The sequence below is a fragment of the Mytilus californianus genome, unplaced genomic scaffold, assembly GCF_021869535.1.
Source record: "Mytilus californianus isolate M0D057914Y unplaced genomic scaffold, xbMytCali1.0.p SCAF_4, whole genome shotgun sequence".
NCBI classification, from domain to species: domain Eukaryota; kingdom Metazoa; phylum Mollusca; class Bivalvia; order Mytilida; family Mytilidae; genus Mytilus; species Mytilus californianus.
In genome coordinates, this window is record NW_026262690.1 from 86,894,912 (window position 1) to 86,910,314 (window position 15,403).

The 15,403-nt window shown below is 32.1% G+C and overlaps 1 protein-coding gene across 1 annotated transcript in view; it reads right to left on the reverse strand.

Annotated features, from left to right (window-relative positions):
• Positions 1-14,351, reverse strand: part of LOC127738815 (vasodilator-stimulated phosphoprotein-like) — a 45,697-nt gene extending 31,346 nt beyond the window's left edge. Inside the window, exon 1 of the mRNA XM_052250215.1 lies at positions 14,187-14,351. Within this exon, the coding sequence (XP_052106175.1) occupies positions 14,187-14,200 (14 nt within the window). The 5' untranslated portion in view covers positions 14,201-14,351. The remainder of the gene's footprint in view (positions 1-14,186) is intronic.
• Positions 14,352-15,403: the final 1,052 nt, after the last annotated feature.

Genomic DNA, 15,403 nt, shown 5'->3' on the forward strand with positions numbered 1-15,403 from the left:
GAAACTGAAACGATGTTAATAGGTTCATTATGTGTCAACAATGATGACTCATAAAAATAGACTTAAACTAACTTTGAGAAATTATTCATATTATAAAATTTGAAATCACACCTCGCAGCCATCAACTTCTGAGTTTTTCGCTGTATTATTAGGAAAACTTGAGGCACCATGGAGCCTGAATACCTCACCTAGCAAATTAACCCCTAAATTGCTCAAGAGAAGATACTTCTAAAAAATTTGGTATCAGATGCTTTTGTTTTCAGATGCAAGTTGAAGGCTGCGAGGTGTGATTTAAAATTTTATAATATGAATAATTTCTCAAAGTTAGTTTAAATCTATTTTTATGAGTCATCAATCAAATATATTTCAAAAAATTTTATCCTGCAGTTTGAAAATTTCAAAATTACCCATCAAAAATCTATGTTTGTCTCTGACAGTATTATTTTCATCCAATCAAAACCAAATGCAAAACATTTGTAGAGAACCATATAAGCATCGTTCCTGTGATGTTTGATTAAAACTGGCCTGGTAGTTTCAGAGAAAATGAAAAAGGGTTTTAATAAAACTATGGTCCACCGATACCACAATGTGTTACTTCCAGTTAATATCTAATGAGGATCTTTTGTAGATTGATTGTTGATGTTTTAAAAACCACTTTTAATCGCCACATTTGGGCTATTTCGTGGCGGTCAGTTTTTATAGGTGGAGGAAGCCGGAGAGCCCGGAGAAAACCACCAACCTTCGATAGGAAAACTGACAATCCTAGTCAATAAAGATTGGAGTTGAGTGCACCCGCACGAGCGGGGTTCGAACTCACAACCTCAGTGTTGACTGGCTAGTGATTACAGTAGTAGAACTACTTGGACCACTTGGCCACCGAGGCCTTGGATTTTTTGTAGAAGCTTATAATCATCAATCAGATTATCCCTTTCATTTTCAAAGCATTTCGCCTTGTACATTAGTTTTTAGTTATGGGGACATTTTGTAAAAAAAAAAGGCCAATCACAATCAAAGGCTGCCTCAGGCAGTCATGTTTTTAACATGTTTCATCTTACATGTACATCTTGACACTTCCACTGTTTCCATACATTATTGCTGCAAAGTTATTCAAGTTGGCCGAAAAAAATTTCAATATGAACTGTAACGTGACACCAAAGATGCCATCTTCCCAAACCATTCATCATAAGAAGATAATCTCTTTCAAAATTAAGTGTAATGCAAAGTTTTCCTTTGAGATTTTCACCCTGCCATTTTCAAATTCTAACTAAAACATGTGTCCCAACACTGTTATTGACCTGCCAATTAATTCCAGTGATTTGAGATATTTCAAATTAATCCCTTATGACCTTTTCCTTTCTGTTTCTTTTAGATTAGATTAATTAGGGTTAAATACACTTAAAAGTCTGAAGCACTATATATAGCTAGCATCAATGAGTAGACTACTACATGTTAAAAGTCTCAGCCCTCAGACTTTGTTGTAGAGTCAAAAGAAGAAGTACATGTGTATTAAATAAACATTTTAAAGGGTTCTGTGGAACCCTGTGTCTCCCCTGTGATTGCTGCTGTCAGACTAGTGTCAGTGTAAAACTAAAAGTGTAATTTTGACTGCCAAAAAAATGAAGTCAATACATCAGTAAAATACAGAAATGAAGGTTTTACAAAGTTATCAATGATGTTCAAAAATCTTTAACCACAGATTGACCAAAAATTGATAAATGTTGACACACCTCAGATTGACCAAAAATTAATAAATGTTGACACACCTCCAACAGAATAAAAAAGATCATTTGGTTAGATTTTTGGCATTTTAATATGTTTCAATGTTAATTTAGCAGATTTCTTTGCTCTCCAATAGTCTACAAATCATTTTTTGGATTATAAAATCTTTCATACTGACAATTAAGAAGTCTGCAAGCTTGATTGATATTTTTGTCAATTCTTTTGGGATGTCTTTAAGATGGATTAAATGCTGAATGATTAATGACACTTACACAATTTCATACAAAAACTTATCACCATGATTACTTAAATTTCTTTTAAAATCTTTATCAAATGTGAAATTTCAATTTAAAAAGAAGTCATTTGCCCCACCTGCACCCCTTTTTTAGCATTCAACATAAAATATTCAAAATAAATCATAATATAAAAGAACTTTCTTGTGTAAGCTAACAATATCGCACTTGAAAACATTATTTCTTGCAAGCAATACCTTAGAGGTATTTCAAAGTTTCCCCCCCCCAAAAGAGAGTTCATGATTATCAAACTTTGTCCTTGCTTGGAGGGATAATAGACAAGGAATTACTGTAATTGTAGTTGTAGGATTTTCTGTCACTGTATGGTATTAATGTTCTGATTGTTTACGAGTTTCACTCCATTTCTAGTAACTGTTACTTTTACTTTGGACATTTTGAGCAAAAAGCCTACAGGCATCTCCCTCCCCTTCAAGTTGACTTCAGAATTACATGTACATTGTATTAGGAATCTCTTCTCACTACATGTGACTGTTTCTATGTTCTAGGGTTATTACATTCTGTCTGTAAACCTCTTTTTGGCATTTATTTTATACTTTTTCTGGTAACTATGACATTGACCTTGGAATTAATGATCTCAAAATCAATGGGGATTGTCTCATTATATGTGAATATCAATTTGAATCTTTTCTTTCCAGGAAGCATTTTAATTCTTAGTTTATTGGAGGTTGAACATGCTTGTGTACATGTATGGTTCAAAAGACAGCACTCTATAGTGATTGAATATCTTTGTCATATTTCAGCCTATTTAATGTTGCTGCGACTTTGATTTGGTGACCTAAAAATCAATTGGGGCCTTCTTTTCCCATGGGACATCATCAGAAGAACTTCAAGAAGCTGAATTTAGGCTGGACATATGTACATGTGTATGGTGCATAAGAAATCAGTGCACAAATTTTAGTTTAACATAACTGATGTGATCTTGACCTTTGACAGTGACCACAAATCAATTAGGTCACTCTACATGGCATTACCAAACCAAGTTAGGTAGACCATGGAAGTAATATTTAAAAGGAATGACAACGACTAATTAGCATGTATTAACAGCCTGCAGAGCTCTGTACTAAAGTCATATGATTTTATCCAATTATAGTCTCAGCGGCAAGACCCCTTTGGTTACTATCTGCGATACCGCGGTTGTAAAATGGCATCTGGAATTTCTTATCAGTCACGTGATTTTATGAAGTTGCGATTGGTTCAAAACATTTTGTCTAACCAAAATATTGACACCCAATTATGGAGGATGAGCCATGGTTCAAGTTTCTTTCACTGATATTTCAGTAAGAATTAACTAATCCCCCTTAGCCACAGGCACTTGTCTCTGAAAAAAAAACTACCTATATTGTATGCACCTTAATATAATACAAGGTACCCAACTCGCATTCTGAATCTGAGGTTGTCTATCCTACTGAACCTTGTTCTATAGTATACATGTAGATGTATCTACAATAAATTATCTACAAAATATAGTGTATAACAAGCCTATTTATGTTGTCAAAACCGTTTGTAGCTATAGCAGGTTTTCTTAGTAAGTAATTCATAAATTATTTCATCTTCTCAAAAAGAAACATTGCTAGATCGAGCTTTAAAAGCTCAAACTGCTGATATTAGGAGAATCATTTAAAAGCCATGTGTAAAATTCATTGATGGACATACAAGTTTATTGTAAGATTTATAACATTTTTCTTCTTTCAAATTATAATAAAATGCTCCGCTGGGCGCAGCTTGATACGACAGCAGAGGTCAAACCCTGAACAGTTGGGGAAAGTATGGACACAACATTCAAGCTTGATACAGCACTGAATTTGGATTGTATTTAAATATTTGACACAGCACAGGTTTCTGACACAGAATGAATGTGGTCTAAGAACTTAAAAAATTTAATTTACCTATTCAAACCATATCATTATTATTTGCTTTTATATATAAATCAGAAATAACCAATTTAAAATGGAAAATTTTAAAGAAAAAAAAATCCCCCCAAATTTTTTTTTTGCAGTACAATTTCAGAAAGATCCATACACTTACACACAAGTTATTGTCATGAAACTAGAAAAATGCTTGTTTTTTGCCCCTTTTTTGGCCCCCAATTCCTAATATTTTGAGGCAATTACCCCCAAAATCAATCCCAGCATTCCCTGTGTGATATGGAACCTTGTGGTACAATGTCAGAGAGATCCATACACTTACACACAAGTTATGTCTGGAAGTTACAAAAATGCTTATTTTTGACCCCTTATTCCTTAACTATTGGTACCCAGTGTTCTCCCCAGGATTTTTTTAAGGCGCAAAATTCAAGGGCGCGTAACTCTTTTTTTAGAGTGATCTGAAGCAATAAGTCATAAATCATGACATGCAATATGAATTATAATGCTTTGTGTTATGTGTTTAATAATGCAGAGTATTAATGAATTACAAGAATATATATATGAAATAAATTGATTTTAAACACAAAAGTTATTTATATTCAGTCAATTAAAGAAGTCAAAATATAAATATTCATCTCTACTCTCTGCTCCTTCTAGGGATATTGTTTTTAGATAGTGTTATTTTGTTGGACAGTCTGTTCCTCAACTTTGTCTTTATCCTCTTCAGGGTTAAAAATTAAACCCCCACTCACAATAACTTTTGCTTATACCCCATTTAACATTTCTAAGCCATGAAAACTCAGTCAGCCACTTGTCATTGAAACCAGAAACATGGTGCTTGCTTTTATCAATTGCTAAAACTTGAGCTTGGTTTGGATTAGGAGAAGCAATGAAATCTGCTTATACCGACAGTGTAGACAGAGGTGTATTCCCCTTTTCATTAGAAGTCATTGGTCTGAAAAAACTTCTACTTCCATCATCTACCTTTTACTTATAATTCACCCCTTTATTATGTGCAGAGAACATGTTCATTCAGAATTAATAAAATCGAATATGGTTAAGATATTTGGTATACAACTTTTTTAAACAATTTTTTTATAAATGAACAGCTGACCAGTTTCCGTAGTTTCACATTACGCTTCCGTGCGTATTATTGTTTAATACTATCTTTGGCAGATAGATATAAACGAAATTTTACAAATTCGTTTAAGTTAAAACCATTGAAATTATTTACCAGTGACATTATACAGAAGCTGTGGCGATACTGTACCCGTTTTGATTGTCACATATTTCCCGACGCACGGATTCACGATCGATGTTCAATGATCATTTTATTTCTAAAAATATGACAGTTTCAGACGAATTTACCTTGCAAGCAACATTTTTTCATTTTCTATTAAAGCAGAGACATATAATATTATATGTATTATATGTCTCTGATTAAAGTTAATCACTCCTCGTTATCTTTAATCAAACTTTATTTTAATTTTTTCAACTAATAATACTTTCATTCATAGTTTTCATCGTAAATATCTTTAGCAATGTGTATTCAAATTTATCATGTGTATTCAACACGTTCATTGGTCGTGTTTAAATAGATTCTTCTTCTCGACCAATGAAAAAATTCGTTATATAAATGGTCAAGTGATCACACACACGATGCGTAAATACAATGTATTTGCGATCTATTTCTTCAATTTCTGCACTGAAGTTTTTAAAAATTTTTATTTTCTTCAAAAAATATCTATCTTCTTGATGATCACTTACGCTATTACCTGATAACATAGTCCGATAAGGCTGAGATAAGCGTGGCTCAGGTAAAACTAATTATCAGTTATTGCGTAACACTGACCGACCCATCAGCGGTGATCAGTTACTTGACAATTTTAACCAACATTTATAATGAAAATGTGAAAATTAACACGCTGCGGGATCAAGTATTAAGGGACAGCGGCCAATTAAGACGCTGCGGGATCTACAAAAATATTATGAAGGCGCTGCGGTACCGCAGCGTCATATCGGCCTGGGGAGAACACTGGTACCATAACCCCCAAAATCAATCCCAACCTTCCTTTTGTGGTATTGAACCTTGGGGTAAAATGTCAGAGAGATCCATATACCAACTCACAAGTTATGTGTGGAAGTTACAATAAAATGCTTCGCTGGGCGCAGCTTGATACCACCGCAGAGGTCGAACTCTGAACAGTTGGGGCAAGTATGGACACAACATTCAAGCTTGATACAGCTCTGAATTTGGATTGTGATTAAATATTTGACACAGCATAGGTTTCTGACACAGAAAGGAATGTGGTCTAAGAACTTCAATTTTTTTAATTTACCTATTATGGTCCAATGTCCAAAATCAAAATACATGGTTAGATTCAGCATATCAAAGAACCCCATATATTCAATTTTTGTTGAAATCAAACAAAGTTTAATTTTTGACTCCAACTTGGACAAACTTGAAAACTGGTCCCATAATCAAAAATCTAAACACATGTTTAGATTCAGCATATCAAAGTACCCCAAGAATTCAATTTTTGATGAAATCAAACAAAGTTTAATTTTGGACCCTTTTGACCTCAATATGAACCAATTTGATAGCGGGCCCACAAATAAAAAATCTAAATACATGGTAAGATTCGGCATATCAAAGAACCCCATATATTCAATTTTTGTTGAAATCAAACAAAATTTAATTTTGGACCCCAATTTGGACCAACTTGAAAACTGGGCCAAAAATCTAAAATCTAAATACATGTTTAGATTCAGCATATCAAAGAACCCCATATATTCAATTTTTGTTGAAATCAAACAAAGTTTAATTTTGGACCCCAATTTGGACCAACTTGAAAACTGGGCCAAAAATCAAAAATCTAAATACATGTTTAGATTCAGCATATCAAAGAACCCCATATATTCATTTTTTGTTAAAATCAAACAAAGTTTAATTTTGGACCCTTTGGACCTTAATGTAGACCAATTTGAAAACTGGATCCAAAATTAAAAATCTAAATACACGGTTAGATTCGGCATAACAAATAAATAAATGTGGTCAAAGATTTTACAAATCTAATGCGCCATACTGTGCAATTAAAGATTACTTCTTGAAATTTTTCAATATTAGAAATTTGAAAAAAAAATAATATTTGAGGAATAATTCTATTTAATTTCTGAAATCTGAAATGAGAAAAAATTGACTCCCCACAATTTCTTTTTACCCCCCCCCCCCCCCTTTTTTTCCCCCAAACCATAATTACCCATTTAAATTTACCATAGTGCTAACTTAATCTATTTTATAATAGAATTTAAAATATAGTGTCAAATCTTTCATATGGATTTTTTTGTAAAAAAAAAAGATGCAACATTTGCAGATATTTTTACTGGTCTTCCTTTATAAATATGCATTTCTTTAAACATAATTTAAAAGCAGTGTAAGGGAAGTAACCAAAACGTTGTATTTGGATTACCTCCCTTACACTGTTTTAAATTATCTTAATTGTTCATTAACCATTACTTTATACATAATTTAAAAGCAGTGTAAGGGAGATAATTTCAATGATGTATTTGATTTATCTCCCTTACACTGCTTTAAATTATGTTTTATACTAAAGTATTTGTCCATTAACCAGGACAACCTTGTTTTTCCCCCTTTTTTGCCCCTAATTCTTAAACGGTTTGAGCCATAACCCCCCAAAGCAAATCCTAACCATCCCTTTGTGGTATGGAAACTTGTAGTATAATTTCAGAGAGATCCATACACCATTCCACAGTTATTGTCTGGAAACTAGAAAATGCTTATTTTTGGCCCCTTTTTGGCCCCTAATTCCTTAACTGTTGGTACCATAACCCCCAAAATCAATCCCCACCTTCCTTTTGTTGTATTGAACCTTATGGTAAAATTTCATAGAGATCCATTCACTTAAACTAAAGTTAGAGTGCGAAAACTAATGCGTCTTCGGACGACGACGCCAGACGACTACGACGACGACGTCATACCAATATACGACCACAAAAATTTTTTTGCGTTCGTATAAAAATGCTTATTTTTTTCCCCTTTTTGGCCCCTAATTCCTTAACGGTTGGTACCATAACCCCCAAAATCAATCCCAAACTTCCTTTTGTGGTATTGAACTTTATGGTAAAATTTCATAGAGATCCATTCACTTAAACTAAAGTTAGAGTGCAAAAACCAATGTGTCTTCGGACGACGACGACAATGACGACGACGCCAATGTCATACCAATATACAACCGCAAAATTTTTTTGCGGTTGTATAAAAAGAGGAAATACGTAATTAGATTTTAAATAGCCACTAATCCATGCTGGACAGTAATTTTGCTTTGTTTATTAGTAAATGTGAAGTATATAAAATGATTGACTTTCCAATAGACAGAATAAAAAAATAATTATATACATACATCATTACATTGTCATGATTGTAGAAAAATATAAATACAATGTGTATTCTGTAAAACACAGTAGAAAATCGAAGTAAGCCTTGCTTTTTGTCTTGTTTAAAAATTTTAAATACAAATAAAACATTGCTTTTCGTCCTGTTTTATAAGCTCGTACAAATTTACAATAAATTTTATATTTTACTACAAGGAACAGATACGGTGTTAATATTTAACAGCATCGAGCAGTATCTGTCATTCATTTCACTAGTATTGTATAACATTCGCAATCATAGCACAATTCCTTATTTTTATATAAAAAGGTTGTCCAACTGGTAGAGTTAGAGATCTTCTTTGGCTCAATTCGTTAGAGCACTGCATTTAGATCCTTAGATTAAGGGTCAGAATCTCTCTAGTTTTTATATTCAATGATACAGCAATGCAGGACATTTTGGCCACACTGCCAGTTTGGCCATACTTTGTAGTCTTTCAGCTATGGTTTTTATTGTTATAAAGGGAGGAAATTATAATGGTTTCTATAACATGTATAAACAGATGATAAGAAACAAATGGAAAAATACATTTTAAATTATATATTTATTTTCCTTAATAAAAATGTCTAAATTTATGAATGTTATAAGAAAATTAGTAAAATGGGGATTATCAAAAATTAAGTTTTTAATATACATTTTGTACCAAAACAGATATGATAATTATTTTAACAAGAGTGCACACGCTGAAATGTCTCGCCTTCTTTACTAATCATTGATATTATGTTGATAGTCCTAAATATAAAGCTTTATTACAACTGTCACATAAACTTAACATTAACCAAGTAAACTAAACATTGACCAATGAACCATGAAAATGAGGTCAAGGTCAGATGAACCATGCTAGGCAGGCATGTACAGCTAACAATTCTTCCATACAACAAATATAGTTGACCTATTGCTTATAGTTTAAGAAAAACAGACGAAAACACAAAAACTTAACACTGAGCAATGAACCTTGAAAATGAGGTCAAGGTCAAATAAAACCTGCGTGACTGACATATAGATCATAAAATATTTCCATACACCAAATATAGTTGAACTATTGCATATAGTATTAGAAAAAAAGACCAAAACTCAAAAACTTAACTTTGACCACTGAACCATGAAAATGAGGTCAAGGTAAGATGACACCTGCCAGCTAGACATGTACACCTTACAATCATTCCATACACCAAATATAGCTGACCTATTGCATGCAGTATTAGAAAAAAAGACCAAAACTCAAAAACTTAACTTTGACCGCTGAACCATGAAAATGAGGTCAAGGTCAGATGACACCTGCCAGCTAGACATGTACACCTTACAATCATTCCATACACCAAATATAGTAGACCTATTGCATACAGTATAAGAAAAACAGACCAAAACACAAAAACTTAACTATAACCACTGAACCATGAAAATGAGGTCAAGGTCAGATGACACCTGCCAGTTGGACATGTACACCTTACAGTCCTTCCATACACCGAATATACTAGACCTATTGCTTATAGTATCTGAGATATGGACTTGACCACGAAAACTTAACCTTGTTCACTGATCCATGAAATGAGGTGGAGGTCAAGTGAAAACTGTCTGACGGGCATGAGGACCTTGCAAGGTACGCACATACCAAATATAGTTATCCTATTACTTATAATAAGAGAGAATTTAACATTACAAAAAATCTGAACTTTTTTTTCAAGTAGTCACTGAACCATGAAAATGAGGTCAAGGACATTGGACATGTGACTGACGGAAACTTCGTAACATGAGGCATCCATATACAAAGTATGAAGCATCCAGGTCTTCCATCTTCTAAAATATAAAGCTTTTAAGAAGTTAGCTAACGCCGCCGCCGCCGCAGCCGGATCACTATCCCTATGTCGAGCTTTCTGCGACAAAAGTCGCAGGCTCGACAAAAATTAAGAATATTGTTGTTTTTATCAGAGATATAAAAAAATATATATACATTTTGTATATCTCTGTTCTTATCATCATGAATAATAACAATAATCCCTCTGATCATTTTTTAATCATGTTAATTATCATTTATATGATATATATTTAAGTAATTATTGAGAAAATACCAAACAAGATATTTGGTATGAATGCCTATGAACCAATTTAATACACGTACAAGTTCAATTTCAACAGACTGCACAATATCAAACGAAAAATCTGTTAAGAATCAAAACAGCAGATGTACAATGTATAAATATTAGATGCAGCCTTTGGTGTGTCGGATCTCCTGTAGTTGGTGATCGCAATACTGATATACCAGTATTGTGCACAATACTGGTATAAAAATTTTGTACCAGTATTGTAACTTTTTAGAGAAAAAAAAAACAGCAATACTGGTACATTACTGATAACCCAGTATTGTAGTTGTATTGTTGATATACTATAAACTGTATAATAAAAAAATGAATTTTAAGCAAAATTAGATATTGAAGATCAAAGGGGGATTAAATGGAATTTAGGACAGAAAGTCACAATTCAGTTTTGAGATTATTTTTCATAAAACAAGAAAACACTAATTTAAAAAATATTTTTTTTGTTTTTTCTTGAACTATTAACATGATTAAATATGAAGCAACTTTGTAATTAAAATTTATTCAATAAATATCAATAAATTATAATGATCAAATAATTGTTATGAAAACAAAATGTCAAAGTGGCTTGGTACTTAAATGGCTTCATTGTGCCAAGAAATATATCCTTTGCATGATTAAAATTTAATAAATTTTCATTTTTCAAGGCTTTTGAACAATTTCCTAAACTTAAAAATTAATATATGTAATAAAAAGAAAATATTTCAAGTTCTTTCTCTTAAATATTCAAACAATTGTCAACACATTATTTGTGACTTTTTGTCCTATCATAAATAATAAATTTTATTTTATTATTGTGTCACATACTGATTGAACATTATACAATGACATAATAAAAATATACATTAAAACAATCAGTACCCAGCCATAAGATTGGCTTATGAGACACATCATATTTGTGACTTTATGTCCTGTGACATTTTGTCCTGTGACTTTCTGTCCGTTTACCATTAAATGAACTCAAAAAGATTAAAGAGGAATATTGTGAAATTAATCAACAACCAGTTAAAAATAATCACGATACTCATAAGCCCTAATTAAAATCAAAAAGATACATGTTACACAAATAAACAAAAGATTATTGTAATTAACTCATATTATTCCAACAATTGTTAATTATATAAAATAATTTCTATTCATTTTATCATATTTCTATGTTTTATTTAATTCAATTTAGGTAAAATAAAATAAAAGCTTATTATCATCTGAGTTATTGTAAAATAAATTCAAGCAATTTATTACACTCTAACACTGTAAATTCAGCATTTACATGTATGCCATAATATATTTTTTACAGATATTTTAATACATGTATACTAAGATTATATGCATTTGTTGGTCCTTATTTTCTAATTTATCTTTCACAATAAAAGATATCAATATCCATTAAACATAAAAAGTTGGTTAATAGGGGAACCTGATTATAATCAATTTAACCAAATGAATGTTTAGGGTAATTAAAGCAGATGATTCAGAACCATGGGCAACACAATTCGTAGCAGATCAACTGGTACAAATCCTAGTAGTAGACAAGCATTCCATCACCTACGATAGTAAGAGAGATGTACAAGTGCCATCTGAAGAAGAAATAGACAATACCAATCAGTGTTCCAGCTTGAATCTCAGGGCAGAAGGGTGCTAGTTGTCTGAAAGGGCACTTTAGCATTATAACCCAGAGTTTAAGGGCACTGTTGGACAGTGTATAAATTTCCTTGAATATTGCTAGGCTCATGCAACTGGAGAACATTAGTTGTATTTAAACCATATTCAGAAATTAATGTGTTCTTGATGTTAGTTCCAGTAAGAATTTTTTTTTATCAAATTATCATACCATGAAGCAAAGCATATCATTTTGATGTTTATCTAAACAAACTTGTATATTTGGTAAGGAAAATAATCATCAGAAATTTCAATGTTTTATAACTTATACCAGTCTATAAAAATAAACAAGTAGTTTTGGAGTTATACATGCAAAATTGAATGTTTAATGTAATTAAATTATCTACATTTAAATTACTTGTTCAAACATATAGTATATATGTTATTGAGAGTTATTTATTATCATTTGAATTGTTACAAAAAAGTATTTTTAAGTGCACACCAAAGTGCTCCTCAGTAAGGAGTTTTATAAATATAACAGGTGAGACTGTAGATGATCATATTATATTGATGCAATGATATATTGCAGAAGGTATAAACAGTTACTTTTTTCTCCATCATTGTTTAAAATAAATTTGTTGAGTGCTCCTATGTCAGGAGATTATAAAATACAAGAAGTAAAACAGGAAGTGAATCTTGTTATGTTCAAAGTACAAATTTCTTTCATTCTTCTTTAAATTTCATACGCATGGTTATGAAACAAAACTTTTTTTACCAATTAAGTCAAAACTATGTATACCTTTAAAATTGTTTAAGATTTTATTTTTTATGTTATGCCTACTGAAATAAAAAAAATTTCAGGTGTACATGCTGTACATAAACATTACAAATGGATAACATGTGGACATTTCGTTCTGTATTAAATATCTAGTATTTGTTCAATTATCTTAAATCCACTAATTAGCAGTAAACAATCATTAACAAAGGTGATAAAACTGCCAAAGCATTAGATATTTAACTTAATCCCATTGTCAGTTAATTAGTGTTACACAATCAGGTAACAATTTTACCGGAAACGCTGGTAGGAATGAAAGTTGGAAATTTTATTTTTTTGAAAAGGCAGAGGGGTGCATTCTTTTACTTTAGGGGGCAGAAGGGTGGGGGTAAGGGCACCAAGGGCGGGCCGCCCTTCTATTTAGGGCAGGCGGGAACACTGCCAATGCTGATGATACAGCAGCTATAACAGCAATGTCAATATAAAATTCACTAAAATATACTATGAGTCTTGGAAAGAGAGCGCTAGAGCTGAAAGAAAAGATAGAAGAAAATAAAGAGTTTGTTGAAATTCTGGGACAGTAGTGTTCCCTTAAGAAAAAGAAAAAACATCAGAAGATTTAAAACTTTCTTTGATGACAATCACAGTGTACATTGTACCATCATTTAAACATACAATCTATATGTCCAATCATTCCTTATAAAATTGTCATTATTATGATAATTTCATTATGCATATATATGTGACACCTTTAATAAATTTAAAGATTAATTACCTATATGTATTGTTTATTTAAAAATAACACAATACTGGTACAAAATTTTTATTGCGATCACCAACTACAGGAGATCCCATGTATCTCACTCATACTTATGTCTGTTATGAACAAATTGTTAACTTCCAATTTTCTGTTACAAAAAAATATATATTATGAAGCACCAAAGTCAACATGGTCAAAGGGAAATGTTGTTATTGTTTTTAAGACAAAATGACTTTTCGTTAAGTGATATTCTTTCTTAAAACAACCTTCTGTTAAAACAATTAGAACAATGTGAAATAGTGTGGATGAATTGACTATGGCCAAACTGGTTGTGTGGCCGAAACATCTCAAAACAAAAGCTGATACGGTAGAGTATCGTCCATGTATAATTGTCACAATATTATGCTCTTTCATCTCCCTTTCCTGATGTATGAGAGACGATACTTGTCTCTGAGCTTTTGAAGTTTGTAAGTCAGACATTTTACTTTCTATAAACATAATAGAACTGACGCTGTATATACATAATAACAAAATATTTTGATTTATTAACATAAAACCTGTTAAATTGTTAAAAACATGGTACAAAAAACAAGTTGTATGACAGTACTTACCTTCCTGTTGACATATTTGCTGTTGTATGCTTCAAAATACAGTTTCTGTGTTATTGTCTATGCTATTATATACAACTAAATTTCCTGTCGAATGATGTAAAACATGAAATCATAGTGATTCAGTGTCTTCCTGGTCGATTTGACGCCATTTTATCCCAGATGTACTGAAGGATTGTGGGTAAAATAATTGGGGGTAGCACAAAATGCGGCAAACCTGAACTGATTTAATTTCTATGGAAAGTCGTAGGAAAAATAAATTATTCAGTGTGATCTATTCGAGACAGATTCTTTCATGGTCGCCACGTTGAGTCTTAAATATGGAATGGCTACATCTTTGTGTCTGAATTGTGAATTGAAAGCGCATTTCCATCGGATATTACATATTATTATATACTTAGTAGTAAATACAGACAGAGATGTATTTATATATAAGACGGGAAGTCATACAACTCGCCCCACTTTTTCACAAACTCGCCCCACTCTTGTTTACCAACTCGTCCCGCTTTAAAAAAAAATCGCCCTACTTATGAAAAAGGGTTAAATCCCGTTAAATTTACTCCTGCAAACTCGCTCCCACTTAAATGAAAACTTATCTACACAGAATAGAAAAAAAATCACTTGTGATACTAAGAAAAATCGAAAATTTAATATATGATTGACATGATTAACATTGAAATTAAATGATGTTTCACTTCTTAAAATGCTTATGTACAACATCCTGACCCAGACCGGATGCCAGAAGGTAGCCGCCCGAAACAGACGAACCTGCTTCGTACCTGTAACAGAGTCAGACAGAAGCTTCGACCAGAAGAACCCCACAACTTCGATTTTGAGGTAAGATTTGCATAGTTATATTTCGAAACAAGAATAAAACATTCATATACGCGAATATGATAAAAATAAAATAGATAAACTTAATTATAGATATATAGGTAGGTCGCAAAATTGCAAAATGCATAACCTTATGATAGAGGTTATGAGAATACAAGATTATGACTATGAGCATGCAATTCAATTAAATATGATAAACTTATTAAAGTTATTCTTCAGTTTTCCTACAACAGACGGGGTGATGTATTTACTTTCTGTCTAAACATCATGGCTTTACCATTATAACCAGCTAGCCACATTGAGTCATCATTTAGAGAACAGACCAACCATGTAACTGATCCAGTTCTGCAGAAGTTCGTCCGTTATGTCTGCAAAACATGGATCAC